Here is a 25,577-nt window from a genome sequence, read left to right on the forward strand (position 1 = left end):
CTCGCCACACGCACGACCCCCTTCCTCGCCACTCGCCGCTCGCCGCACAACCGCCTTCCTCTCCTCTTCCTCTCACCTTTGGTCCTTTCTCCCTCGCAGCTGCAGCCTCGTCGGATCCATCGCAGCATCACAGGGCCGGCCCTCGCCTCAGTCTATGCTCGGCCATCTCTCGCCGTCGCTCGTGGTTTGCTCCCTCCCGGACACCCGTGTCGAAACGTGTCGGGCAAAGGTTGACCACGTGTGAGATTTCCGACACACGTTGACTGCGTGTCCGACCATGTCCAAGCGTGTCGATGTGTTCAACACATTTCGACACGTGTCGGACACGACACTGAAGCACAGATATCATAGGACTAGACAACATCAATAGGAGTTCATGTGGGATCCAATATTTATCGATACTACCTTACTTATAGAATCCAGTGATAGACCAAAGTTTCAAAGTATCTAATAGGCCCACTAAAGAATTATTGGATAAGACAACCACATTGACTTCTTCGATTGTTAACCAACGTTTGAACCGCACATAAAACATGTGGGCTTCTAGAGAGATTTGGATAAGTTGATCTCAATATTCTATGCTAGGAGTGTTAGGATTTGTCATGCAATCACAAAGAAAATAAAGAGTAAAAGTGAGAGAGAGAATTTGAGACGCAATGTTTTATCCTGATTCATCGTAAAACTAGGGTTACATCCAGCTAAGGAATCCACTATAATTAGCACCTTGCACCTCTTGTTATATCTCTTAATTATAAAATGAGGAGTATGAACCCCACCCTTCAATAAAAAGAAAGCGTATGACTAGCACAAGCAACTCAGTCACAGATTATTAAATTCCATGTGTTCAGTGAGGTTTTCAAGAGTACTTCCGTTGCCCAAGATTAACCCAGGAAGGAAGTTCAGCTACCACAGCTACATAATCCGATTTCCTCGATATGACCCAACGAGCAAATATTATATCGATCAAGCCAATCACATCTTAAGAACTTATGAAATGCACACAGGTTCACCTAAAAATCACAAGAACCCAAATGATTCCGGCATTGTGATTGGTTCCATCCGCAATGCTTAAGTCCATGCAAATTTATCTCGGCTCCGAAATCATTTTCCCATGAGAAACTAGTAGTTCCTCAAAGCCGGATTATTTAATGAGATCCGTTTCTTCTACCTTGATCTTCTTCTTGTAAAACTCTCTTGATCTGAAACCTTAAAGAGCGGAGAAATCATCCTAAACTTCGCCTTATATGTATTAAGTAATTCCCAGAAATCGAAAGATGCACGTCGCTCTTCGTTTCGTGTACGAAATACTAATGCACGTGAGGTCGGACGACGAAGCAGAAGCTCTTGGCCATGCAGTCGCTAAGCGATGAGGCCCCGGTAGCTGAATCCCTGGTTTTCGGCCTTCTGTCTCGGCCGGTGGCCTCTTCTTTTGGCTTCGGCTTCTTCTACGTGATTACTACCATGAAAGAAACCAACACCCAAAAAAAAAAAAAAAAAAAAGGATTTCGGCATCCAATTCGATGCGAACGTTATCAAGCTTTGCTTGACTCGCTTATTAGATAGCATGATCACGGTCATGTCATGTAATTAAAGTAGGAAAAACCCTAATGGCAAAGAAAGGTACTAGGACGTGGACCTTAATGCCGATATGACAACTAAACGAGTTTGCCTCGCGCAATAGAGAATGAACTGATATCAATGTTGAAACAAGGACTAACATCTGAGAACCGCCCGCGTCGTGACATCCAACATCAGACTCTTTCGCCTAGAGGAGCAGACAATCGTGATTGGGTTGGAGCAGTTCGAGATCACTCTTGAGCACAGTAACTTGGTCATGGTTGAGCGAAATTTATTTAACAAACAGTTGCTGATGGCGCGAAATGAAAGCATGGCAAGTAAGAAGAGTTTAGATTTCCTTTCGAAAGCAATTATGGCTGCACGAACAGATCTCACGACAAGATGTTCGCCTTAATCGAACTCAAGCTTTCTTATAATGATTCGATCGGATGCAATAACAATTTCGCTGTCGCATGAGTTTTTCTTTCAGGCACAGTCGTCTAGACTATAATTACTGACATTGTCGACATGATGCAAGAAACTCTGCAACCATTTACGACGATGATTGGAGATGGAATGTTGCAAGATCAGGCTGCTCGGAAGGAGAAATCGAATGCGGTGAAAAAGAGAAATGGAAGGAAACGAGTACGATTCCAAGTGCTAAGAGTAACTTTTGTGCCAGGAATGAGATTGAACATGCTCAATCCTTTCGTGGGATCAAGCGTGATAGCGATTTCCATTCAACCCTGCGTCGCTTCTACCGAATATGCACAGGAAAGAGGTGATCATTGGGCAGGTTTGAGCTCGGCCGAGTCCTCATGTTGGGCCTAACTTGTGAGCCAAGGTTCGTGCGTTAGATGAAAGATTACGTAGTTTTTTGTGGGCCGGGCAGACCTGGTTTGGGCACAAATTAGACATATCGGGCTTTGTGCCTGAGCTGTGGCAAGTCCTTCTCAATAGGTCCTAGAGCAGGTGATCTGGCAACCCAATGATCAGGCCTAGCTAGTGCCGGGTCCAAAGGCCAGACCCTAGGGTTCTGCACCGGCGGAAGCAGGGTCTCGAGTTCAGGCTTCCGGGTACCAAGTGCAAGAGAAGGAGATAGTCATGGAAATGATTAGAGATCAAGTTGAATCTAAAAACACGAATTCTGTTTTGAAAAGTTATTTCCGCTTTTAAGAGACAGGAATCATTATCTAGAATTCAAGCACAACTTATATTTCTCTCGTCCTCTTCATCAACACCAAACGGACAAGAAACATGTTTTCCAACAACTAGTCTTTCGGCGTAACAAATGAAGCCTAATGATAGCCTCCTCCAAAAGCTCCCACCCAACACAGAAACTGCAACGGGTGCTCCAGCTCTGCATTCTATCCTGCCTCCAATTCCTTCCCCCAAACATGTTCAGGTAGAGCAACAGGTACAAGGCAGGGCACCTCCAGCAGGATCAGCAGGTTCAAGGGGGAACCTTTTCCAAAGTTCAGCTAAAATGACCCGGGACTTCGTACACATACTTCGTCTGGAAAATCCATAAGGCTGTCGCTGAAAACGACGTCCCTGGTGGAGATTTCAGGGTTCAGCACAACAATTATAATGTACAAGGGGGAAAAAACAAAAACAAAAACAAAAACCTCGGCCACCTTCGATCTAGTCTTAATATTTATGAGTCACCAAAAACATGAGCATGAATTCTTCTCTAGATGCAGTCCATGTGGACCGGATAGATCTGAGACATCAGATAAGGTGGTCTGGAGCAACACCCGCTGATCTGACATATCATATCATTCTATTCCACATGGACCCGAAGTGGGGAAGTTTTGACACCCCAAACGTCCACCACTCAAGACTTCAACATACTTCAACAAACCAACTCATATAAGCCATACCAAAAAAAAACTAGGAAAAACTATTTTTTCTGTGACAGAATGTATTAAAGTCATCATATAGTCCCTATAACAAATTCTAGCAGCATTATTCTGTTCCCTTACATTTCATTGCATGTATAAACAGCATGAATGATGCTACTTTATCATCTACCCATGAACAATACCTGATGTCTGAGATCAATCCAATGCTTTGTGTAACGATGTAGAAGATCCTGAGAAAATGAGTCCTCTCTGGTCAGACAACTTGTTAATCGGGCCATCTTTGTGAACTGGAGATTCTGATGATCGAACGACATGAGGAAGAATCGCGATCACGGCTTGTCTTTCTCTGAAGGATGCCCAGGTGACCACATAAAGTCCCCCGATAATAAGAGCTCCTCCAATGACACTGCTCATCGGCATATTGAACAAAGTCAGCATTGTTTTCATTTTGGAAAGTTTAAGTGCAATTTTAACGGACCTTGGACCAATAAAACTCATGCAAAAAGAAGCATAAATCTATTAAGCAAGAAAGCCACAAATAGTGTGAAATCATATTATATATCAGAAAGTGATCATAGGCAAAGGTTGCCATTGAAGAAAGTACCTCCCCAAATAAATAGGACTCCCGAGGAATACTCTTGACAGAAAGGCAGATGCAGCAGGTTGAAGTGGCATGTACAAAGCAACCAGAGCTGGTCCAAGGATCTTATTTGACCATGTCAACAGTCCATAGTTAAGAGCTGATGCAATTACTCCCTACAAAAGAATTAAATTATAATATGTATTTTGAGTGAGATTTAAGAAAGAAATTTTGCAGGGTACAAAATGTTGATGTCAGACAGACCAGCATCTAAACTATACTGCATTTTGCACCAATTGTAATGCATAAAGAGAAACTGCCAACCATGATTTCCAGGTTTCATGCAATGAGAACCTTTTTTCATCTCCTTAAACTGATTTATCCAATTAACATTTTTGCACCGACCTCACAAATCCAAGATCAACTGGCAATCTATTCAGAGAGTCTGATTCATAATTTTGTCAAGTTGTCGTATCATTCTCTGCATACCCTGTCTTTTTGTTTGTCTGAATTGTGAGTGATTTAATTTCTCCCGTGAGCAAAAGGAACACCAATCTTAAACCTTTCCAGACAGATTATTCCAGTCACATCAACAAATGCTCCACTAAACCTGCCAAACAAATTCTTTCCCATGTTCCATAACTCTCCTGACAGAATCCAGCTTTTCCATTTTAATGCTACCAAATCATTTTTTTAGCTTTTACTTTGATATCTTCAATCTACCAACAGAAGAAAGTGCTATAAATCTCTCACTAGGCACTAATGTGTCAAGATCTGCCTAAATCAAAAAGCCCATAAAATGTATTGCCCAAAACAACAAGAAGCAATGGAACTTCTCCACAAAACCATTTTAAAGTATCAAGCTCACGGATTTTGGCCTCCTACTCTGTAAGCTCTTAGCACTTCTTCACAGTTAAGGTACCTATTTCTGATAAAGTCATTTTCCAGGACCAGAAATGTCTCTTCTCATTCAAGATCAATAGTACTTTAATATGATGTCAGCTCCTCCCACATTATTGTCAACTCCCAATTACAAACTAGCACTGGATCCAACACCCTATCTCAGGATTCTCACAAAATGCAATCATTGAGAAGCTCACAGTTGCTGATTTCACCCATTGTTGCATCCACAAGGCCATGCAAGAGTTGGTTCAAATACACATCCCATACATAGCTGCATAGCTGGTTCTATTTCACCCCCTAACACCCTCCCCAAACCCAACCCCCCCCCAAAAAAAAAAAAAAAATACATAGCTGGTTCAAATTAATTAGACTAAATCACAACAATACCAATTAAGATTAACAAAATTTAACACCATTAATTAGCAAAATAAATAGTCAGACCAATACTACTCAATGCCACCCAGACTTGTATCTATGAACAAAGACCTCTAATCTCAAGTTCTTTCTACAGAAAATCTAGGTAGTGGAATCACGAAAATGCATATTCCCCTGTCTAAGACATACGAACAACCATATTTCCCCCTCTCATACACAAAGCAGCCATTAATTGATCTTTCTTAAAATATATACTCTGCCAATAACAGCACTGAACACTTCCTAACAGAGTCATGGTTTTGGCAAAAAATGCCAAGGCAACTAATTATAATCATTGCTGCCCTTTTCTAGATAATGAATTTGGTTCTTGTCACCAAAGTTACTTAGAAAAATAAAAAGAAAGGAAAAATAAAAAATAAAAAAAATGTTTAAAAAATTAAAAGAAACAAAAAAATAATAAAATTTACCAAACGTTACCAAACGTGTTCTTTTTTTCAAAAACTGTTCCCCGGAACAGAAACATTTTTTTTTGTTTCTGTTCCCAGGAACAAAAAAAGAACAGAAACAAATCCATGCGCACCCTTGTTCTGTCTAATTGACTCTTCAAAACTATTTCCTATCTTGATTCTTTGATTAGCAAAACAAGGTGAATTTACTCAACTAAGTTAATAATTTTCCCAGGATATATTTACATTAAAGCAGGAGTTCCAGTGAGACGGCTCTGTCACTGCCCACCTAGATATGCAAGGATGACAGAACCAATAAGCCAATGTATAGTACATCTGCAGAACTTACAGCATAAATGACAGCAAAAAGCTCCGACCGTGTCAGGCTCCATTCTGTTGAGTCGCTTGTCATGAAAAATGCAGAAGTTACCATAAATACAGCACCAAAGAAGTATGAATATGCTGTTACGGAGAGGCTTGCAGGATATTTGGCTAAAACTGGAGCCTGAAACAGTCATACACTATACTATTAGCAACTGATATTCAGAATCCCCAAACAGTATAATTTGATATGTATGATAAAATATTTCAAACAAAAGAGCATAATTTAATCTGTACTATAAAGCAAAAGAACACCATTGAGTATGATGCAACAAAGTCTGAAAAAAAAAAGCCTGAAGAACAAAATTTGATATCACAAGGTGCAATGCTTCTTAAGATTCAAAATGTAGCTTCAAGAGACCATTAAAAATTATAAATATAGATCTGTACTCAGTGCATATAAAAGACTGTTGCCTGATGTAGTGATATGATGCAGCCTCCTATTTAGCTGACACCAGTGGTACAACTATCTTTTTCAGTCAAACATAGTTCACCAAGTAGTAGGCTATTGCAAATAGGCATAAAGTGCAAGCAATTTCTCAAATGACTTTCCAAGTTGATAAGTTTACCAAAGGAAGAAAGTAAATTGATCCCTCTTTTTGAGGAAGAAACAAGCAAGATGATTCCATACTGACAAAATCTTCTTTATACAAGAGACCACTCCAATATATATCATTAAAAACTAAGAAATGGTTACATATAAATTAAAAAGACAACATTGGAACTAGTGGTTTCTAAAAAAGTCTTTCAATGGGGTTAAAAAATAATGACTGAGAGAAGTATGTCCAGCGAATGGAAAATAACAAGAATGAAGGCCACTAACAGAGGACAAGCTGCCAGTAGTTCATACCACTAACAAGTTTATACAGAGATCCAACAAAGATGCTGCAAGTTCTTACAGGTAACACACCCAATTAAGCCTTCTAACCACGTCGGTAAAAAGATTTGAGAGAGAGAGAGAGAGGTCCATCCCAGCAGCGTCCACCCTAATCAGGCTATGTAGTCATACCATAAAGCACATACTGATAACAAGAACTGTGATATTTGCTCCCAAAGAAATAGACTAATAATGCTGTGTCAGGAAATGCAGAAACTAAGGGGGAAAGTCAAACTTTTAAAAATCAAAGCCTTGCATAGTAACAACTAACAAATGACTGATTAAGGCAAAAGGAATCAAATTGGGGAGAAAACAAAAGACCAAATATTCCTCACACAGTAGTTATCAAATTACGAGATGCCATTTATCAATGAAGGAGCTTCAAGGAAATCTGATAGCAGAACAATGGAAGCAACACTAACTAGTCTCTACTAAAGAAATAGACTTCATGAAATTCCACACCTGAATAGCTAGGAAGGCGGCCATGCACATGCAATTTCCTATCAAACACAGAATCCCCAGGTGCCAATCTTCAATCCCAAACTCCAAGAAGCTGGATAAGAGCCATCCCATCGGCTCCGGTTGACCCCTGGCTATAATTTCACTGTGTGCAGCAAAATCTGCTTCCTTGTATCCAATCAAAGCAGGGCCACGGAACACAACCATCAGTACTGCACCGCAAACAGAGAGAAGAGTGCCTCCAACCTTTGCCTGACCCTCAATCTTAAGCAAATTCACTGTTTCTGTACTGCACAAAAAGTGTGTCGGTTATTTACACAGAAAACAATACATTTTGATTCTGATTAAACAAATATTAGAAGAAACAACACAGCATGTGATATATCCATGCAGATGCACACTATTTACCAGAATCACGAAAAGAAAGGAAAATTTGAGACTGACCCCATCATTACTGCTAAGAGGAAGGTGAAGACAGGAATGGCAGGCTGAATGGCAGCTGCATAAGTTGGATTCGTGTAGCTAAGACCAATAAGAAACAGCAACTGGTTGCCAAAAATCCTGTCCAAAATTCACAGAAAGGGCATACCATCAACAATTTTAACATAAATAGCTAGTTGATCTCATCTTTCTCATTGGAGGGATTCTCCCAAAGAGAGTGATACTGATACAAACCATGAGCAAGTAAAACTTGGTGTGAACAAATCTAGCTACTCGTTTGGGTCCACCCACTTTTAGATATTTCTACGATCAAATCGTTGTACAACACTTTAAGCAGATCGCAACATACCCAGTAAATCCCAAGAAGACAAATGACAAGAGGAGGCGTTTGGTCATGGGAGGCCGCATCCTTCTGCAAATCAAAGGGAAAAATCACGACGTCAGTTTAACCAACACATTAATATCTGCTCAGATAAACTCTCAAGGCTCAATTTAACTGCAGAAGAACACTAAAAGCACTAATTTGTGCATTAAAATTAGACACAGCAGATAATGGCCAAAATAAAGAGTCAGAGACAACATACTCAACAGTGCAAAAAGAAAAAAAAAATTAACCTTTAGAGCAATCACGTCAGAATGCAAAAGATGATCCAAACCCAAAAGCCTACTCCTTTCTATGCTTTAACCATCAGATTCACACACAGTGACATCGCAAGATAGAATCCAAATCGCACCAATTGCAAATTTGATAGAGAGAGAGAGAGAGAGAGAGAGATACTTCTCGCGGACGTAGGCGATGGGGGCGAGGATCGAGAGCGCGAGGATGTCCCGGAAGACGCAGAAGACGAGCTGATTGACGCCGACGTTGAGGGCGAGCTTGGTGATCACGTGGTACCCTCCGTAGCAGAGCTGCACCACCACCAGGGCCGCGTGCGCCCTCCACGCATCCCCTCCCCCTCCTCCTCCTCCTCCGATCGCATTCCCGTTCCCCGGAGCCGCCATTCCCGCACACACCCCTTCTTGCTCTTCTGAGCAGAGACTCCGCACAAATCCGATGGAAAAGGACGAGACTTGGTGATGGGGAAAGCCTTCTGCTCGGGACGGTCAAAAGGAGACAGCCAGATTAGTCCTCCCTCGAGTGCTTTGAATCTGGTATAATCCCTCCCCGTCTTTTGGGGCGAAAACCACGAAAAAGTACTTTAAATTCCTTCAAGACGGCACACGGCGGAAGCAAGGAAGGAGTCTTTTCTAGTCAATGAATGTATTTGGTGGGCGAGAGAAGGGCTTCCCTTCCGTCTAAAGTTTCGTTTTTTACCCTTCATTTGTCTGTCCTGAAGGTGTCATCCGACGGCCCGGTTGGGGTCCATTTCGGATTTGACATTGTTTTCATTTCAAGCGGCCCTCACCTTCTAACGTGAAGGCAACTCCTCATGCCTCCCAACCCTTCATCCCCTCTCCCTCTCTCTCTCTCTCTCTCTCTCTCTCTCTCTCTACTGGGTAGTTGAGACTTCCTCTTTAGACCCAAGTTCGCAAGTCCCACGTTGCTGTCGTTCATCGACTGAACGGTTTCGCCCTCGCGGACTCCGCATCTGGGTCGCGCTTACAAGTCGAAAGCTTCTTCCTTTCTCCTTAACAAATGCAAAATCTTTCTTTGAATATTCAGCGCGACGTCCGTTTTCATCGAGCGAAGTGCTGAACCGACGGTCCGCGCATGGTGTCCGTGCGCGCGTGCGGACTACGAATGCTTCCAATAAATGACAAAGGGCCAAAGGAGTCTTGACAAAAGGGAGAAATGACACGGGATTCTTTTGTTTTCTTCTGGGAGATAGAAGGAGAGGAGAGAGCCGTCCGGGGGAATCTCTCTTTGCCGATGCTGATTGAGGAGCTAAATTCGTGACTCATTTTATAAAATCTCGGAAGAAAGAAAGCGATGTCTTGAAAAGATATGATCGTTTGGTATAGCATTGATATCAAATTGTATCGGATGACTTGTTAGGACGATTGTCTTATTAATTTTCTTGTTTACCCAATTGTTTCGAGACATCAAATTTTGATTTGCATTATAATAAAGAAGACAGAATCATTTCCTGTGCCATCTTGGTAAATCACAACAAGCATGATGACAAAGATAGAAGGAAGGTTGGTTGGTTACGTATTTTCAATCAAAGATCCAGGCTTCGGCCCAAAACGACAAGGGATTTGGGCTTCACGGAGAGGTGGGCCGGCCCAAAATCCACTCCCCACCGCGAGAATCCGTCGGTTCTCGCAGGTCAGGCAAGAGCTTCGTCCATGGCGGTCGCGCTCTCTCGCTCCTCTCTCTCCTCTCTCTCTCTTTCTCTCTCCTCCGTTTCGTCGCGTGTAGCCGACCTCAACCGACCGGATCGATCGCCGGCGAGCCCCAAAATCGCGGCTTGATCGCTCCCCGACCGGAGCGCCGTCCTCCCATGTCGACTTCCGACAACGAGGACGAGAGCCTGGCCAATTTCCTTGAGTCCGAGATCCTCTCCGAGGTGGAAACCCGACCCTCGTCCGTTTCAGTTCGCTCCAATTTCCGATTTTTCGCCCTCAATTTCGAATCTTTAGATCAATTCGATCCGATTTCCATTTTTTTTTCCCTCAGGAAAGCGCCGATGCGGCTGAGTCGGTGGCGAAGCGGCAGCGTCCGGGAGGAGAAGGACCGCCGGAGGGGGGAGGAGGCGACGGCGGGAATGCGGTCTCGTTGAGGTTCGACACTGGGATTCTGAGCAAGATACCTCCCGAGCTGTTCCCTAACATCCTCAAATTTCTGTCATCCGAGGTCTAATTTTCTTTCCTCGTGATTCCTTATCCGTAGCGACCTTTGCGCATTGCTTGTTTCTGTCTTCCTTCATCTGGGGCTGATTGAGAATGGGGAATGGTGTTGCAGGATCTCATGGCGTGCTCGATGGCGTGCAAGTCCCTGAATTACGCAGCGTCCGATGAATCCTTGTGGCGCCGACTGTGAGTGCCTCCTTCGAATTCTGTCTTTCTTTCAATTTTCGATTTTTAATTTTTCTGCCGCAATCATATCAACATGCAAAGTTTTGTTTTTTTTTTTTTATTCCCTTTCCCTATGTTATTTCTTGGGGTGCAATCTCTTTTTCCCCTGTTTTTTTGCGTTCTTCCTTTGCTTTGGTTGTTCTTCTTGAAGTTTTAATCTTTTTGTTTTTCTTCGAGAAGAGAAATCAGATAAAGGTCATCTTTTTTAAATTTGAAAATGAAGGTATTTTTGGGTTCTTTGACTTTGGCCAGCCTAGAGTCCTAGGCATTGCCACCCATCCGTGTCCTGCAAGTCTGCAGCGGATGGAAGAGTTTATTTGACTGCGCCAGTGGGTTGAATGTTCCATCCGGAAGCTAGTCATCTGACCAGTATCTTCTAACTGTGTTAATTGGTCAATGGCTCAGGTCGAAAGATTTTCTTTTTTTCCTTTTTTCCTTTTAACATTGGAAACTATCCTGTTAAAAGAGTAAAGCGGGATGGATGAAGTGGATAAATGCGATGGTCTTTTGAGTTTGTTTTGTTCTTGCTGTTCCTTTCCTATGTTTACATGCTTGATCTGATCTCTGGCTTTCACTTGACGTATCGAGTTCTTTCAGGTACCGAATTCGGTGGGGTCTGCTGCCACCTACTAATAAGATACGACAATGCGCTTGGAAGAAGCTCTATATCCAGGTACACAGCCATTCTTTTTTATCATGATGCCTACTGAGTCTAAGTATTGCTACTTCTTTCTCAGTTTGCTCTATTGCTCTCAATCCTCTCTATGTTCACTAACTGTCAACATAACCTCTGTTGTTCATCATAGTTGCTAACTTCATCTCCTTGTCTAGATTTATTCATGTATTAGGAAAATCGTTCATTTCATTTTTCAAAAAAGTTGAGTCAGTCCATTCACCCTTTCCTAAATCAGAGCTTTGATATGTTTTCAAAATTTAAACTGCCATGAGGAATTCTGAGCCTGTGTCATGAATAATGTGATGGTTTTGTGTCTTGGCTTTGTAACAATTATCTATTATAGGTAGGCAACGCTTGAATTAAAGAAAGGTAGAGCGGGCTTCTAGTTGCTCTGCTTGGATTGGCATGGCTGTCCCCCTTTGCTGGTGAGGTTATTATTATTTTTTCAATTGACATGTGTGCACTGGTGGAGCTGGTTTTTTCTTTGTCTTCCCGAGAAAGCTGGTAAGATGGTGAGATGAGAAGATTTTAGTTCAGTCTTCGGAACCAAGATCAGGTGTAAATTAATTCCAATAGAAAGGCTGACTTTGCTTGGCCATGAAACTCCAGAAGATATGACCTGTTCAGACACTTGTGTGGTCACTGACCTCACTTTGTGGCTCTGAAGACGGAAGTAATATCGGTGAAAGAGAGGCATCAAAGATCTTGACTTTGTATATGGTTGCTTTGGTCCCAAGCAAGGTGGTGAGTTGGGTGACAGTGCTGTAGGATGCCAATAGATACTGTGATGTGTGTTCTATTCTCTGGAGTTCAATGGAGCAAAAGGATTTTCAGTATCCATACAATCTGCCAGAGTAGGTTGCTGCTGTTCCTTGGTAATAGTGCTTGCCCTTTGTTATTGGTAGGATGGCAGGTGCCCTTGGTTTAGGATGGGATAAAGCAAGCATGCTGACAGAAGAAAATTGGAAATTGGGGGAGTAGGAACCAGACAAAATAAGGCTAAAAGTTGTGCAACAAAACGAGAATTGCTTGTAGACTTGTCTAGTAAAGAATCAGTGGTTGATTTTTTCAGTCAGTATGTCTTCACGGTTCGTGACATGGTAAAAGATGTCCAGAGAAGTGAATAAACAGTGACATGGCTATAGATATTCTGCTAGTCTGCTTCTCTAAAGCAAGATGCAGGATGATAGTCACTCACAGCATAAAGGCCAATGTAAACCATAAATGCTAAGAGAGATGAGAATAAAGAAGTCAAGAAATTTAAATTTTGATTGACATTCATCTGATGACAGTTTTAAATATGTCAACTGTGATAGTTTCTAACATAAGGGAGTAAGCCACTTATAACATCTAGTAGGGGGCTCTTTAGTATGATTTAAGATAGAGGTATTAGAGATGTGTAAGTGTTAGATAATACAGTGGATGCTATGTTGAATTGAGAGGAGATTGACAAATTACAATGCCTTTATCATTCATCTTTCAGATGATCAGTTTCGAAACTTCTGAGTACACATGTTGTTCTTGATTATTTATGTTGTTTATACTAGGCAGATGGTCTTTAACCTGGCCAATCGCACTGCACTTGTTCAGTTGCTTCTCTGATTTTTGGTTCTCTGATTTGATTTGATTGTGTATATTTACATGGTTGCAGCGTGATGAAGAGGATATGAATGAACTTGTCAGAAATTGCCCAGCAGAGTTTAAAGAATACTACATCCAAATGCAAGCTGCAAAGAGAAGCCAGGCACCTCTTCCTTCACAGGTAAATGGGCTTGCTTTTTGTAAGGATTCTTCATTGTGATGATATTACAGGTCAAAGGTTAGATCTGTTGGAATTTTGTATAAATTGGTGCCAGTGCTATAGCTTGTTCAAACCTTGACTGGATTTCTTCCAGAAAGCAGATTGTTGGGTAGAAGTGCACTTGGTGTCTTCTGATGTGACTTTCACGTTTAGTTCTTTAGCTTTATACTAATAATATCCTGGTTGATCCTTTTCATTTTTGCATTACAATCGTTATGAAGTTATGGAAACTAGTCGAAGGAAAAAGACTTGATGGTTGCTGCTTTTGTGGCTCTTATTTGTAAACGTTTTTTTGCTTGAGATTTAATCCTGACTAGCATTACTGCACTATTATTCTTGACCTAGCAATTATGATCAACATGCTTTACTAGAGTTACTTTCCTTGAAATATTCCAAGCAGTACCACATATGTTTCTGGTTTGCTCAAGGTCTTGTGGTTTCATCCTTCTAATTTCACATGCATGTTTGCTTCTGAAGGTGAAAGATGATCGGATAATTCTTGATAAGACAGTTGCTGATCAAGTGTCTTTGTGGAAAAGCAGCAAAGGGTTCACTGATGCATTGGTTCTGGACCATGTTTGTTCAGGAGAAACGTGTTCTTATCACCAAATTGGTGATGTCTTTGTTTGTGAGAAGACTGGAAATGTTCATGGTAAAGTACTTTAATTGCTAACAATGACAAGTCTCTTTAGTATATCCAATTTATAATGTGTCGTGCAGGAATGTCTTTCCTAATGAGGTTTCCTTCATCATTGTCTTTTCATTCAGTATGCGATGAGACGTGCAGAGAAACTGTTATGGATCCTGCCAATGAGCTCTTGGTTTGCAAAATATCTGGACACTGTTTAGATAGGTTGCTGTCAGCTGCTGAAATGGAGACCGATGCCGTGAGTAGAACGTCTTCTTTCAACACTCAAATTTCTTAAAACAGAATCGTTCTTTTTTCTATCTAGCCAGGATCACAAAACTAACAGCTAGCATTTGTCGTTCTCGTAGAGTGAAATCTTTGAGGTAACTGATTTTTTTTGCTTTTTCACATGAAAAATTTCAGGAGCAGCAGCAAGGTGGTGTGACAGATGAAGCTGAACCATTCATGGGATCTGGTCGATTTGGTAACTAGTTAACCATTTCCTTTCTCTTTTATCGTTAGCTATGGTCGACATGTGCCTCACACTTCATGCTTGTGTCTCGCAGCACGAGCTTATGTCTTGGGATATAATTGCGCCGACGAAAGAGAATTAGATGCTGTGTTGAGGTTTTGCTGAGTTTTGGGGATGGGATGTATATGGTTTTGCAGGTCAGCAAAACTGTTTTAAGTGTTCGTCCATTTGAATAGTTTATGCCAGCCAAGTCTGTATAGTTATATCTAAAATAATATTATTAGATGACAGAAAATTTATTTAGGGTTTTTACCGGCTCTCATCGTGTAATCTGGTTGGATAGATATTAACATCTCTATGGAAAATGTTTTTTTTTGGTAAAAATGTTGTTAAAGGTTTCCCCTGATATTTTTACTGGTGATTTCTGGATTCACCATTAACCATTTCGCTTGTGGAGCATAATTATACTGTTTACGCCTATGTTTCTTTGTGTTAGCTTCTGCTTTTGGACATCGATTTATCCCTCACTGGTTCATTAGCCAAAATCCTTCTCGATCATCTTGAGTCATGATGAGAGCTTGGGGGCAGATAACTGATGTTTGCATACCTTCAGTGATCTCTTTTTACTGTCATTGTCCACACGCTTATGTGAAGTTGGATTTACACACCTTATTGATACATGTATTTAGTTGAATTTTAAAAAAAAATACTGAAAAATGAACAGCAGAACATGCACTCTTGACACTTCAAAGGCTGCACGGAATGAATGTCCTTTCTGTTTATCTGAACCGTTCACCTTTTCATAGTGGCTACACCTATACATTACATTTTTTAAACTAGCTTTTACTTAGAAGCGTGACTTAGGTTAATTTAGCTATTCGAGTGGATTGTAAGCTTCATGCATCGTGCAATCTGATTTCTTCACATTGAACAGACTGGAGCTTTGCTTTGATTATTGCACACAATCTGATTTCTTCACATTGAACAGACTCAAGCTTTGCTTCGATTATTGCACATCAAGCCTTTAAGCTTCTCGAAAATAGATTTGGAACATAACAAAAAAGAAAAAAAATGTTTCTTTGTTTTCAAGAATAACTTTAGAATCAAGTCAAACATTTTTCTTTTTTCTTTTTTTAATCTTTTCTTTTCTTCTTTTCCTTGACCAGGAGCCAACCAGGTTAGGTTCGGCAAGCTCACCTGGAACCTCGCTAGGCTAGGGCGATTGGTTGGGCGAGGTCGAGCCTCATCAATGGCCAGGCGAGCCTCACCCACATTTGGCGAGGCTTCCGCTTGCTTGCCGAACCTCGCCAAGCTAGGTGCCGATGGGCGGCTAGGAAGAAGAAGAGGAGAAGAAAAAGACAAAAAAGAGAAGAGAAGCGAAAGAGAAAAATATGATAAAAGTACTAAAAAATTAAAAGATAATCTAAGTCACAAAAAAAAAATTAACACTCGTACCAAATACATTGATATTCTAGAAATAGAAATTTTAGACGGTTATCAAATGTCTTAAAATGTTTAGCAACTCGTATAGAGAACAAAATCAAAATGAATTATTTTTGAGCAGAAATTATTTTTGGAAACATAATGATTACCAAACACACCCTAAAAGGACTAAATCTAAAAATGTCAAAATAAGTGCTGGATAAGCATCTCTGAAGGGAGGATAGATTACATCATCCTAAGAAGATAAAAGAAGCATTCAAAGCCATTGGTGAACAATAGATCATCATCAGAGCAGATAAAACTGACAACACCTTGTGTGTAAATATTCACTACCTAGGTTTGAAGCACCAGTTTATATTAGAGAGGCTGGTACTGAAAGGTGAGAACGAATACATACGCTTTATTAGCAGATGCCATTTTGTAATTGAACCAAACATCATGCTAGGTATCTGCTATTGTAAAAAAAATTAAAAAAAAAAAAAAAGAAAAAAAGTTGAGCCCTAGCAAAAGGCTATGCGGTTACAATTCTCTGGAATTCCCCATTACTCTTCTTCTCAGGAGCCATTAGGCTCACAGAGTGTCAAAATTCCTACTTCTAATCTTGTATAATGAGGAAAATCCTTAACTTGCGTCTGCCATTGACTTCTACATGGAAGTGACTTTTGGGATTTGTGTACGTTTACATTCTGCCAGTTTGACGACTAACAGAGTCAACCTGGAAGTCATACTTTTTTAGGCATCAACCTCGATTCAAGTCGTGTGGTTAGGCCTCACCAAGGTGGGTGATCGTCAGCTGAAGTTTGAGGTGGCACAGGCTTCCAACCAGGTTTCTCGTCCCAGTACATGTCATAATATATATGGCCCGGCACATGATCCACAGTGCAGCACCAGATTCCCACATATCGTTTGACACGATTCCTAAATCTTTCTTCCGTTTTCTGACCAATTTACGCAACAGCATCAGGAAGAGAGTAAAATGTTGCAAATGAGACCACAATTGCAAGACAAAAGGGCGAATATAGATTAATTCTTACCTGGTCAGTAAAACCTTCAAAAGCATCTTGCATGGAAGAGAACTGAATAACTTTGATGTCCTTAAAGGAGGAGAACGCTGTCTTCAGCTGTACATTTAAACGTGATATTAGTCATGTTCGCTCATTACTGAAGCTCCAATACACAGTTCACCATCTTCATTTTGGATTAACTTAGAATTACACACAGCTTTCTGAAGATAAGACACGGAGAGAAACATAATAAAAACAAAAAATCATTAAACAGCACTAGATGGCGTCTCTGCAAACTATGGTTCAAAAAAACAATTGGATTTCCAAGAAGTTAGGGTGGGGAGAAAAAGAACTCCAAAGCTCACCCAAGAAGGTGGTATGCACAAACAGAGTCGTAATTGTTTCAAGAAATATCAAAGGAAATTGGAGGTTGCCAATGACTATCTTATTACCGTTTCTTCGTTGCTGCGCTTTGGTAATCTGATCATTCCTGGAGAGCTGGTGCTATTGGTTACTTGACAATCTTTTGTTCCTCCTTGACATAACTTAACATCAAGCCAAGATTCTTTTACCTGGCAAAGCAAAACACAATGATTTACACTGGAACTAACTGATCGGGAGATGCCTTGCAAATGGTCTTCCTTTACCTGTTTGGGCATTGATGGATTGTCAAGGAGAGAATACTCCCTAATGTTGATTCCTGGGCCAAATTCATCCTCCGGCATTTCTTTTAACATGACATTGACCTGTTGTGCAGTAGCTATGGATTACTCAAACACATTATGCTTGATTTACCATCTTGCTATCTTAACCATGGAGAAAAACTCATTCCAGAATCCAAGATGTTCATTGAATAAAGTAAATTCTACCAAATAACAGTTCACCCAACCAAAAAACTTCCAAGTGTGCTAAAGCCAGCAATGTCAAGCATAACAAAGAGGAAATACAGTTGAAAAGAGAAAGGGATAAAAACAGAGCGGACATGTGGAAACCTAAGCAAAGAAGCAAACAAACGGACTGTCCTTTTTTTCTTTTAATTAACAAGAACACCAACGAAATGGACTGTCCTTGAAACAGAAGGTACAAAAATGGGACCAATGAGGTGGAAGACATTAAGATAAAGAGTTTTTGCTTGTTTTACCACTGCAGGATCCTTACAAACGATCTCCAAAGCTCCACTGAAGAGGAGAATATTCAAGATTTTTCATTTGTCAAGGCAGAAATTTAGGAACTCAATGCACAGGAACTATAGAGTATGGACTACCTAACAACTGGAAGAGAGAACCAAGAAGAAATAAAAATTAATTGATTGGGTTCACAGGATCCAAGTCCTGTTACTTGCAGGGACACTTACAGAAATGATCATGACCAAGTAAAACATGTAGGGGATTGTGGGATACCTCAAATACGTGGTCCAAAGGGCATATAAATGGCAGCCTCGTCATAGATCCCTCCAGAAACCCTGGGTGAGGAAACCACAGCCTGTCCAATCTACACCATAGTGGAGGCATAATCTGGCAAACACAAGAGATGAATACTCAGCCAAAATCTAAATGACCATCCAGTAATTGTAGTTGAAAATCAGTTGCATTGATTAAAAAAATTCAATAAACTAAAGTCCACCTAGAGTGGTAAGTTATGCCAAATAATAACAAACTTAAGTGGACTCACTCGAAGTGCTCCTCTTCTTTCTCTAGGTTTAAAATCTCTCACGATAATGGAAACAAACACAAATGATAGTGAATGATTGTGAACTTCCTCACCAGTGTACGGTTTAACACCAAAGAGATTGCGAGTGCCGTCCTTATTTGTTTCATCTGAATAAACAATTAGGCCATGTAAGGGGTCAATTAAAATGTTCCGATAAATGACAGAATATAGTAGGTTAGTTTAGCCTCACCTGATAATTGATCAGAGTAAAATGTGTGTCAATGGTATGGTCTCCATCCAGTAATAAACTCTTCGGAATAGACGGCTTAAATGATAAGAAACCTCCTGCAATAAGTAAGTCCCTTGAAAAAATCAGTTACACCTTACTTTGGAAAGAGGTCATTTCGCATGCCCATGCATCAAATAAATAAACTCATAATATCACTTTGTGAATGAACTTAGCCTCAAGTTGGCTTCAATTATTATTTTTTCCTTAGACTGAATATTGCGCGTGCTAGGTTTCAAAATGCTTCATTTAATTAGGCAAAAAACAGAGGTCGAAAGTGAAACTATTCTGGCTTCACAGACATCACAGGGGATGATTCATTTCATAGATAGGTGCCCACAAAAGTAACCAAGTTTGCAAATTTGGACAGAAAGGTGGATATGTCACTATTTTTATTTTTATTTTGTGGGAAAATAAGTTGTATTATTTTAGATGGAAGGAATCTTCATATGCTAAACCAACCAGCTTACTGAATACTTGCACTGTTCATACCAAAATAAATAAATAAATAAATAAATCCAAAAAGATCATTACTTTATCGCAAATGATTTACACTGCTAGCTAAAGAAACTAAATTCAGCTTCAACTCGTCATTGAAATTTCACCAGAATGGTAAAGATGATAAAACAAAGGAAACATTCACCATGACATCTGATATTTCTCTCAGTTACTTATACAGATTTGTGCACAAAGAGTCAGACTGTATGCTATAAAGTGTCCCAGCAATGGACATTAGAACAGTATGTCACTAACACCCAAAGAAGTTTGAAAGATTGCGAATACCCTACAAATTCGAGTGTCAGTTGAGTAAACAGATGCTTGCACATTGCAAAGTTATTGTGATTAATAGGCCCATTTGGATTCCTAAGAACAACTAGGACATACATGGACCTCTCAGAGAAGCATTGAGAAAGAAAAGCATGAGGGACAAAGGGAGAAAAGTAACTTAACAACTCGGAGAGAATCTGGTCTATCTGGCTATCTAATAAGCATCATGCAGCATGAAATGGTCACTTAACAATATGTTGGGCTGTTAATCACCTGGTGCGTCATAATACTCCGGTGGATCATAGAATACCATTGCCTCTCGCAAGCGGTGACGTTTCCCTTCAGTGCCTGCATACTGGAACGTGGTATGCACTGCATATGGCTGTAACCTGAGCTGTTGATACATTGCCTGCAAACGGACATAAATTTTTCAATAAAAGGTTGGATTGCATGATAGATTCTATGTGTGCTTCATCCTTACTAAAGAGGGGGAAAAAGGATACAACATAGGATATTGCGTCTTACCTGGACAAAATATGTATGGCCACTGCAAAAAATGCTTGCAGGCAATACTCCCAGCTTCAGACTTCCATCAAAAGCATATACAAGTCCATCATCCCCATCAACAGATGGTCCTAACTGCCTGCGAACAATATCGTTGAAGCCATTTTGATCCCATATCTTTTCATCAGCTAGAAGCATGTCTTTCCATTCTTTAGCCAATTTTTTGGCAGATTCTGTTGGCCTCCAGTGGAAAATTCCAATATTGTATGCTGCACCAACTGGGGGTACAAAGCAAATTCACGTCATAAGGCACCTTCAGATAGAAAATTGTGAATGTGATACAGTAGATTGTAAACAAATTTATTGCCAAATGATAGAATATTATGCTTTGTATGCACATCAGGAGAGACAAAATTGCAGCTTGTAGTTCATCTAACAGAATGATCAGAACTGCAGATCAGTGCAAAATTTATAAATATCAATTATGTAGATACAGAAATAATATCACTATAAGCATTTCACCCATTCACGAGGACAACCCTTCAATTCCCAAGCATTTCTTTTATGGACTTCTCAAGCATATATCAACTCAGTGAAAATCCATACAGAGGGAAACTTTGGAAAACATTCAAGAGCATCCACTTAACAGAGAGTTTTATGCAAAGACACCTTAAATTCCACAAACTGGCAAAGATTACTAAAATGTAACCTCATCTCCTCTTTTGGAAAAGATACACATGAACAGAAATCAAAAACTGATTCCTGGTATGATGTCAGCTCCGTAACCAGACCGCCTAAAGCATGCTCATCTCGACAGGTATCTAAACTGAGCAATCAAGCATAAAGCCTGAAGAATGGAGTTGAAACCCAGGAAGAGAGTATTTTGCATACTTTAGTAAGAATTTTCTTCTGGTAGGTAAACATTTGTCACAGCACAGATATCTAAACATTAGTCCAGGACTGCTCATGTACTATGGCATCATGGAAGCTGATAAATTGAAATGGCAAGGAGTGAAAAGAAAGAAAAAAAATACAAATTACAGTGGGTAAGGAGTTCACCTTGCTGCCAAATATCCAGCCTGTCGTCAACAACTGTTGGTACAACTTGATCACTTGAAGTCAAAACATCTGCTTCAGGATAGCGAGCAAGATATGGAAGGGGATTCTGTTAGAGGATGAAAGTAAGTTAAGCAACAAGTATAATTATTCATCTAGACAGCATCACTAAAAAGAAAGGATCCTGTAGCACCATATTTTAAGCAGCCTATCATCATAACATATAATTAGAGGAGTCATCTACAGAATCAAGTCAAGACAAGTCAGATCCTCCTTTTCAGGTGGGATTTGCGATGTTCATTTTGAGCTACTTCTAAACTTATATTGTCCTTCTAAGATCTTGAATAAGCTTTAAGTGTCTACTCCTCAATCATGGAACTAATGGACATTGATCCACATGCTTACACTGACAAAAACCTATTTCCCTAATCTTATCCTCATTTGAAACAGCCTTCACATTCTCATACTGCATTATATTCTCCTCATATTTTCCCTTCACCGATCAACCAGTAAAGCATCTCACAACTTTTTCTATATTTCAAATATTTGCAAGCGCCATTTCCTAACCACATTCAGCTTCAGAAACCAAAGATTGCATATAACCTTTTCAGAAGACTCCCTTTTTGAAAGATACAGGTCTCACTTCCCATTCTATTTCTACCCTGACAAAGAGCAAGGAAAGTTGTCATCCAACACCTACTTATCCTAGGTATAAATAATCCCATCCTCCCTAGATCACAAGTAAGATTTTCTGGGCTACACTCTCCCACTCAACCGCAAGTCTTCAAACTATGAGTCCTCTGTCAAGAACCGTATCACATGACCCAATTTTGTCCACTCAACCAATATGAAAGAGGGACCTCGAATCAGACAGCACCTAGTGAGTCTATGAAATAAAAACACAAATATAACTGACATGGATATGATCTTAACAGAAACAGAAGATTGATTACTAAAAGGACCAAACTGTACCTTTAACCAAACCATATCAGTATCACACATCAATAACTCATACCCAAAGGGTAGGATAGCATCTATGAGAATGACTTTTTCTCTCCCCATTTTATGAAATGTCGGGGAACCCCAGCCAACATCTACCGTGCTCATATGACTTCCCATGTCAAAAACTGGAATGCCTTTCCAATACAAAGCCTCCAGCAGTTTTGTGTCCATTGCGCCTGTTATAAAAGATTCAGAATGTGATTTATCTGTTGTTGTTGGCAAAATGATGTAGGGGTGGAAAGTAAACATCAATCATAACAAATACTTAAATTTAAAATTATCACTTACCAACTAGGAGATTGTAGACATTTAAATCAGTCAAGTGCTTAACCCAAGAGAGGATAAAATCCATGAACGCATAATTGCCAAAAGTTACTATGATTACATTGTCCTTCACCCTTTGCTCTACCAATTCCTTTGTCAACCGAAAGGTCTTCAAAGAAGGCATTTTTGAACTCTTAGGTGGTACCCACATAGAATTTGCCAGTGCATCTCCATGCTGGCTTGAAGGTGCTGGTGCTGCTGCACCTACTGTTGTAGCTAGGGAAGAGTTGAATGCTTGACCTGAGTGAGAATCTACATCTGAGAAAGAGCAACAGGTTAAATCCTCAGTTTAATAATTGAGGCAAAAAGAAAAACCAATGAGAGAGAGAAGTTGCCAAAACCATTGATTAGACACCAACCCATTTATGTTTGCTTCTCCAACCCAATAACTTCAATGAAAAACATGAAGAAATTCACTGTAACACTCCAATGAAATCTTTTGATAGCTAGCATACAACAAGGCAACAGTTTGACAGCAGATCAACCAACCATATGTCTCGGATATAAAAGATCTCACACGAAAATTCTTAACAGAAGAGCAAGCAACGAGCTTGAGGCGCTACGCCTACATAAACCAACCAATTGCCAAAAGAACCTCAAGCATTCTCTAGTTGAAACTTCTAACCCGCCACAGACAACAAGATAAACAAGCAATCAACACCATTCACACAGTAGAGCAGCAGGCAAGCATACAATCGTAAACTAATATGACCCAGAATCAGACCACACCAACAGCGACCCACCAGACGAAGCAATTCGAATAAGAGGCCAAAATGGCAGAGAGAGAGAGAGAGAAATTTCACATGATAGAGAGGAAGGAGAGGAGAGCCAGGAAGTGGAGTCGGGAGAAGACTTGTTGGCGGAGAAAACAGCGGAGAAGACGTATAAGGACGAGAGGACGATGCCGGCGATCACGGTGGCGTAGATCGTCAGGAACAGCGGCCTCGAGCTCGCCACCTCCTGGCACGAATCCTTCAACCCCATTCCCCCGTCGCCGCCGTCACCGAATCCCCGGCCAGCCGCGGCTCATCCCCCAACTGAAGAAGAAGAAGAAGAAGAAGAAGAAAAGGGGGAATCGAGCTAAAGCCCTAGGCGATCCAACCCATCCTCGCGAGGGCGTCTGTCAAGGTGATGGCTTTGGTGTGATGGAGAGAACCTTTGCTGGATCCCTCTTTCTGTCTCTGTCTCTCTCTAGATCGCTGGTTTGGCAGAAAAGACCAGTCCGACCGGGAAAAGTCAACTTCCATGGTTGTCTGAATCCAAATCTCTTTCTCTCTCTATCTTTCCAATTTTTTTAATGCCTGATGGGGGAAGTAGGTGATTAATGAGGGAATCTTTGATGAATTAGTAGGTGATGACCAGTTTATTAGCATCCCCTCATTTCATAAATCCGCTTTAGAGGATGGTGATAAGGATCCAAACTCTCAATGTGACTTTAGGTGGAGCATTCATGAATGAATGATTGCAAAAAAGTTAGAATTGCAACAACATTTGAGAAGCGGTCCATGTTCGGTTTCCAAGTAGCCAATGCCGAACCGAAATCGGGTTTGATGGGCCGGATGTAACTCTGGATATGATCAATTTTGTCGTATTTAGTATATGAAGCAACACAAAATCCAGACAAATCCCATCTTAGGGTGAAATATAATGCGAATATGTTTGGATATTGCACGATTGAGATCGGTGCCGTTGCAATCTCCAATGACAACAATGTTGGCCACCTCTCGAGGATCACCACTTTGCGATTGGTTTGAGGCCGTGTTCCCCAATCGGAGCTTCTCGATCGACATCTCCACTTTCGCTCAAACCAACACCTTCCGCTAGGGTCCTTGACATAAAGGACTAGCTTCAAACAACCTCTTGTTCGAAGTGCCTCCAAAACCGCTCTTTTTCCTTACAAGCGAAACCTACGACCAATTCCAAAAGCGGCATGTGGGTGGGTTTAGTTCGACTTTGAAAGTGGGCTTTGGGTGTAATGCAAATGCTGAAATCCAAGGCTCTTTAGGAAAATGCAAATTGCGTTTAATAAAAACTCTTTACAAATAACTATGAATCCAAGTAGCCTTTGGTTAAAAAAACTTTTGCAATGAGCTTTAGTTGCATTTTATTTGTAAAATTATGTATATGATGAACATGTCGAATAAGTAATATAATGATAAGAAATGATATCGACAATAGAGACTAATAATTAATAAATCAATTAAATATTAAACACGGATTAATTCTAAAATTTATTTAATAGATCAAAATAGAATTGGGAAAGAATTAAAAATGACAATCCTAAAGCAAAATTTCGAAACTAAATGTAATAAATCAATCATATAAATATGTTTGAGCATAGGATTTTACCATTACTAGTATATATGTATTTTGGATTATTACGTATACAAGAACGATATCAAACATATGATAGTGAAATTTCATAATTTTTACTATCATATCTCTAGATATAACAAATCTAATCAATTTTTCAATCCATCATATTTCTATGTGAATTTAAATAAATATAAGTGCATTAAAATTTATGAACATTCCCAGTTTACATTGAATCTTTTGCATCACCTTATTACCGAAAGTTACACAAATAACATGGTATATCTCTATCCACATTTAATTCATGATTATATATTATAAGAAGCAATTGCATATTATCACTTTTTAGTCTCAAACATGTACATCAAATCACTTAAATGGTGGCTAGTCATTTGAAAGCAGTAAGCACAATAATATATAACTCACGTGAACGAAATCAATAACAAAATATAATGATGATGAAATTCACATCATTATGGTCAAGCTACATTGCTACCCATCATTTTCATTCATGAAACAAAAAAGCGTATGTGATTTTACAGCACCCCAAGGATAATGGTTTTTGCTCTAATCTACCTTTTCATTGTCGGATTGAAACTATAATACCATTCATCTTAGTGATGTTTATACTGGTACCACACCAATAAAAGGTATGGTTTGAAAAAATTCCCTCGACCTAATTTATAAATAAAAGAAAATATAGCCCTAATAGATATCTTTTTTCTCTTTCCCGAATGAAAATGATGGG

At 40.0% G+C, this 25,577-nt stretch overlaps 3 protein-coding genes across 4 annotated transcripts; 1 reads left to right on the top strand and 2 right to left on the bottom strand.

Annotated features, from left to right (window-relative positions):
* Positions 1–2,702: 2,702 nt before the first annotated feature.
* On the bottom strand, positions 2,703–9,295 carry LOC104444181 (WAT1-related protein At4g19185). The gene is made up of 8 exons (XM_010057810.3): positions 8,663–9,295; positions 8,234–8,296; positions 7,888–8,004; positions 7,447–7,732; positions 6,076–6,231; positions 4,027–4,178; positions 3,605–3,828; positions 2,703–3,111 (listed from the first exon to the last, which is right to left on the bottom strand). Exons 1-7 carry the CDS (start codon positions 8,884–8,886, stop codon positions 3,618–3,620), a joined length of 1,209 nt encoding a protein of 402 aa, XP_010056112.1. The 5' UTR covers positions 8,887–9,295; the 3' UTR covers positions 2,703–3,111; positions 3,605–3,617.
* Positions 9,296–10,145: 850 nt separating this feature from the next.
* LOC104444182 (F-box protein SKIP31) lies at positions 10,146–14,877 on the top strand. Its single transcript, XM_010057812.3, has 9 exons — positions 10,146–10,394; positions 10,505–10,681; positions 10,790–10,863; positions 11,500–11,575; positions 13,230–13,340; positions 13,857–14,031; positions 14,148–14,266; positions 14,431–14,491; positions 14,574–14,877. The coding sequence occupies exons 1-9, from the start codon at positions 10,329–10,331 to the stop codon at positions 14,642–14,644; spliced, it is 930 nt and encodes a 309-aa protein (XP_010056114.1). The 5' UTR covers positions 10,146–10,328; the 3' UTR covers positions 14,645–14,877.
* A 1,289-nt stretch (positions 14,878–16,166) lies between these two features.
* LOC104444183 (arabinosyltransferase XEG113) lies at positions 16,167–23,793 on the bottom strand. Of its 2 annotated transcripts, none has more exons than XM_039312989.1 (13): positions 23,320–23,793; positions 22,481–22,768; positions 22,163–22,368; positions 21,194–21,299; positions 20,156–20,412; positions 19,904–20,039; positions 18,827–18,921; positions 18,690–18,743; positions 18,327–18,440; positions 17,574–17,672; positions 17,379–17,498; positions 16,957–17,043; positions 16,167–16,860 (listed from the first exon to the last, which is right to left on the bottom strand). In XM_039312989.1, the coding sequence occupies exons 1-13, from the start codon at positions 23,498–23,500 to the stop codon at positions 16,693–16,695; spliced, it is 1,911 nt and encodes a 636-aa protein (XP_039168923.1). In that variant the 5' UTR covers positions 23,501–23,793; the 3' UTR covers positions 16,167–16,692. The 2 variants fall into 2 exon arrangements, with proteins under 2 accessions (XP_039168923.1, XP_010056115.1); XM_010057813.3 differs by having other exon boundaries at positions 22,481–22,774.
* Between the last annotated feature and the right edge of the window lie 1,784 nt (positions 23,794–25,577).

The sequence above is a fragment of the Eucalyptus grandis genome, chromosome 5 (genome assembly GCF_016545825.1).
Source record: "Eucalyptus grandis isolate ANBG69807.140 chromosome 5, ASM1654582v1, whole genome shotgun sequence".
NCBI lineage: Eukaryota > Viridiplantae > Streptophyta > Magnoliopsida > Myrtales > Myrtaceae > Eucalyptus > Eucalyptus grandis.

Coding starts and splice junctions, on each gene's coding strand:
- LOC104444181 (XM_010057810.3), bottom strand. CDS start 8,886: ATGGCGGCTCCGGGGAACGGGAATGCGATCGGAGGAGGAGGAGGAGGG. Junction 8,297..8,662: donor ATCGCCTACGTCCGCGAGAA/GTATCTCTCTCT, acceptor TTTGATTTGCAG/AAGGATGCGGCCTCCCATGA. Junction 4,179..6,075: donor TTTTTGCTGTCATTTATGCT/GTAAGTTCTGCA, acceptor ATTCTTTTGTAG/GGAGTAATTGCATCAGCTCT.
- LOC104444182 (XM_010057812.3), top strand. CDS start 10,329: ATGTCGACTTCCGACAACGAGGACGAGAGCCTGGCCAATTTCCTTGAG. Junction 10,395..10,504: donor AGTCCGAGATCCTCTCCGAG/GTGGAAACCCGA, acceptor TTTTTCCCTCAG/GAAAGCGCCGATGCGGCTGA. Junction 14,032..14,147: donor GAAGACTGGAAATGTTCATG/GTAAAGTACTTT, acceptor CTTTTCATTCAG/TATGCGATGAGACGTGCAGA.
- LOC104444183 (XM_010057813.3), bottom strand. CDS start 23,500: ATGGGGTTGAAGGATTCGTGCCAGGAGGTGGCGAGCTCGAGGCCGCTG. Junction 22,369..22,480: donor TGTCTACAATCTCCTAGTTG/GTAAGTGATAAT, acceptor CTTTTATAACAG/GCGCAATGGACACAAAACTG. Junction 18,744..18,826: donor TTACTCTGATCAATTATCAG/GTGAGGCTAAAC, acceptor TTGTTTATTCAG/ATGAAACAAATAAGGACGGC.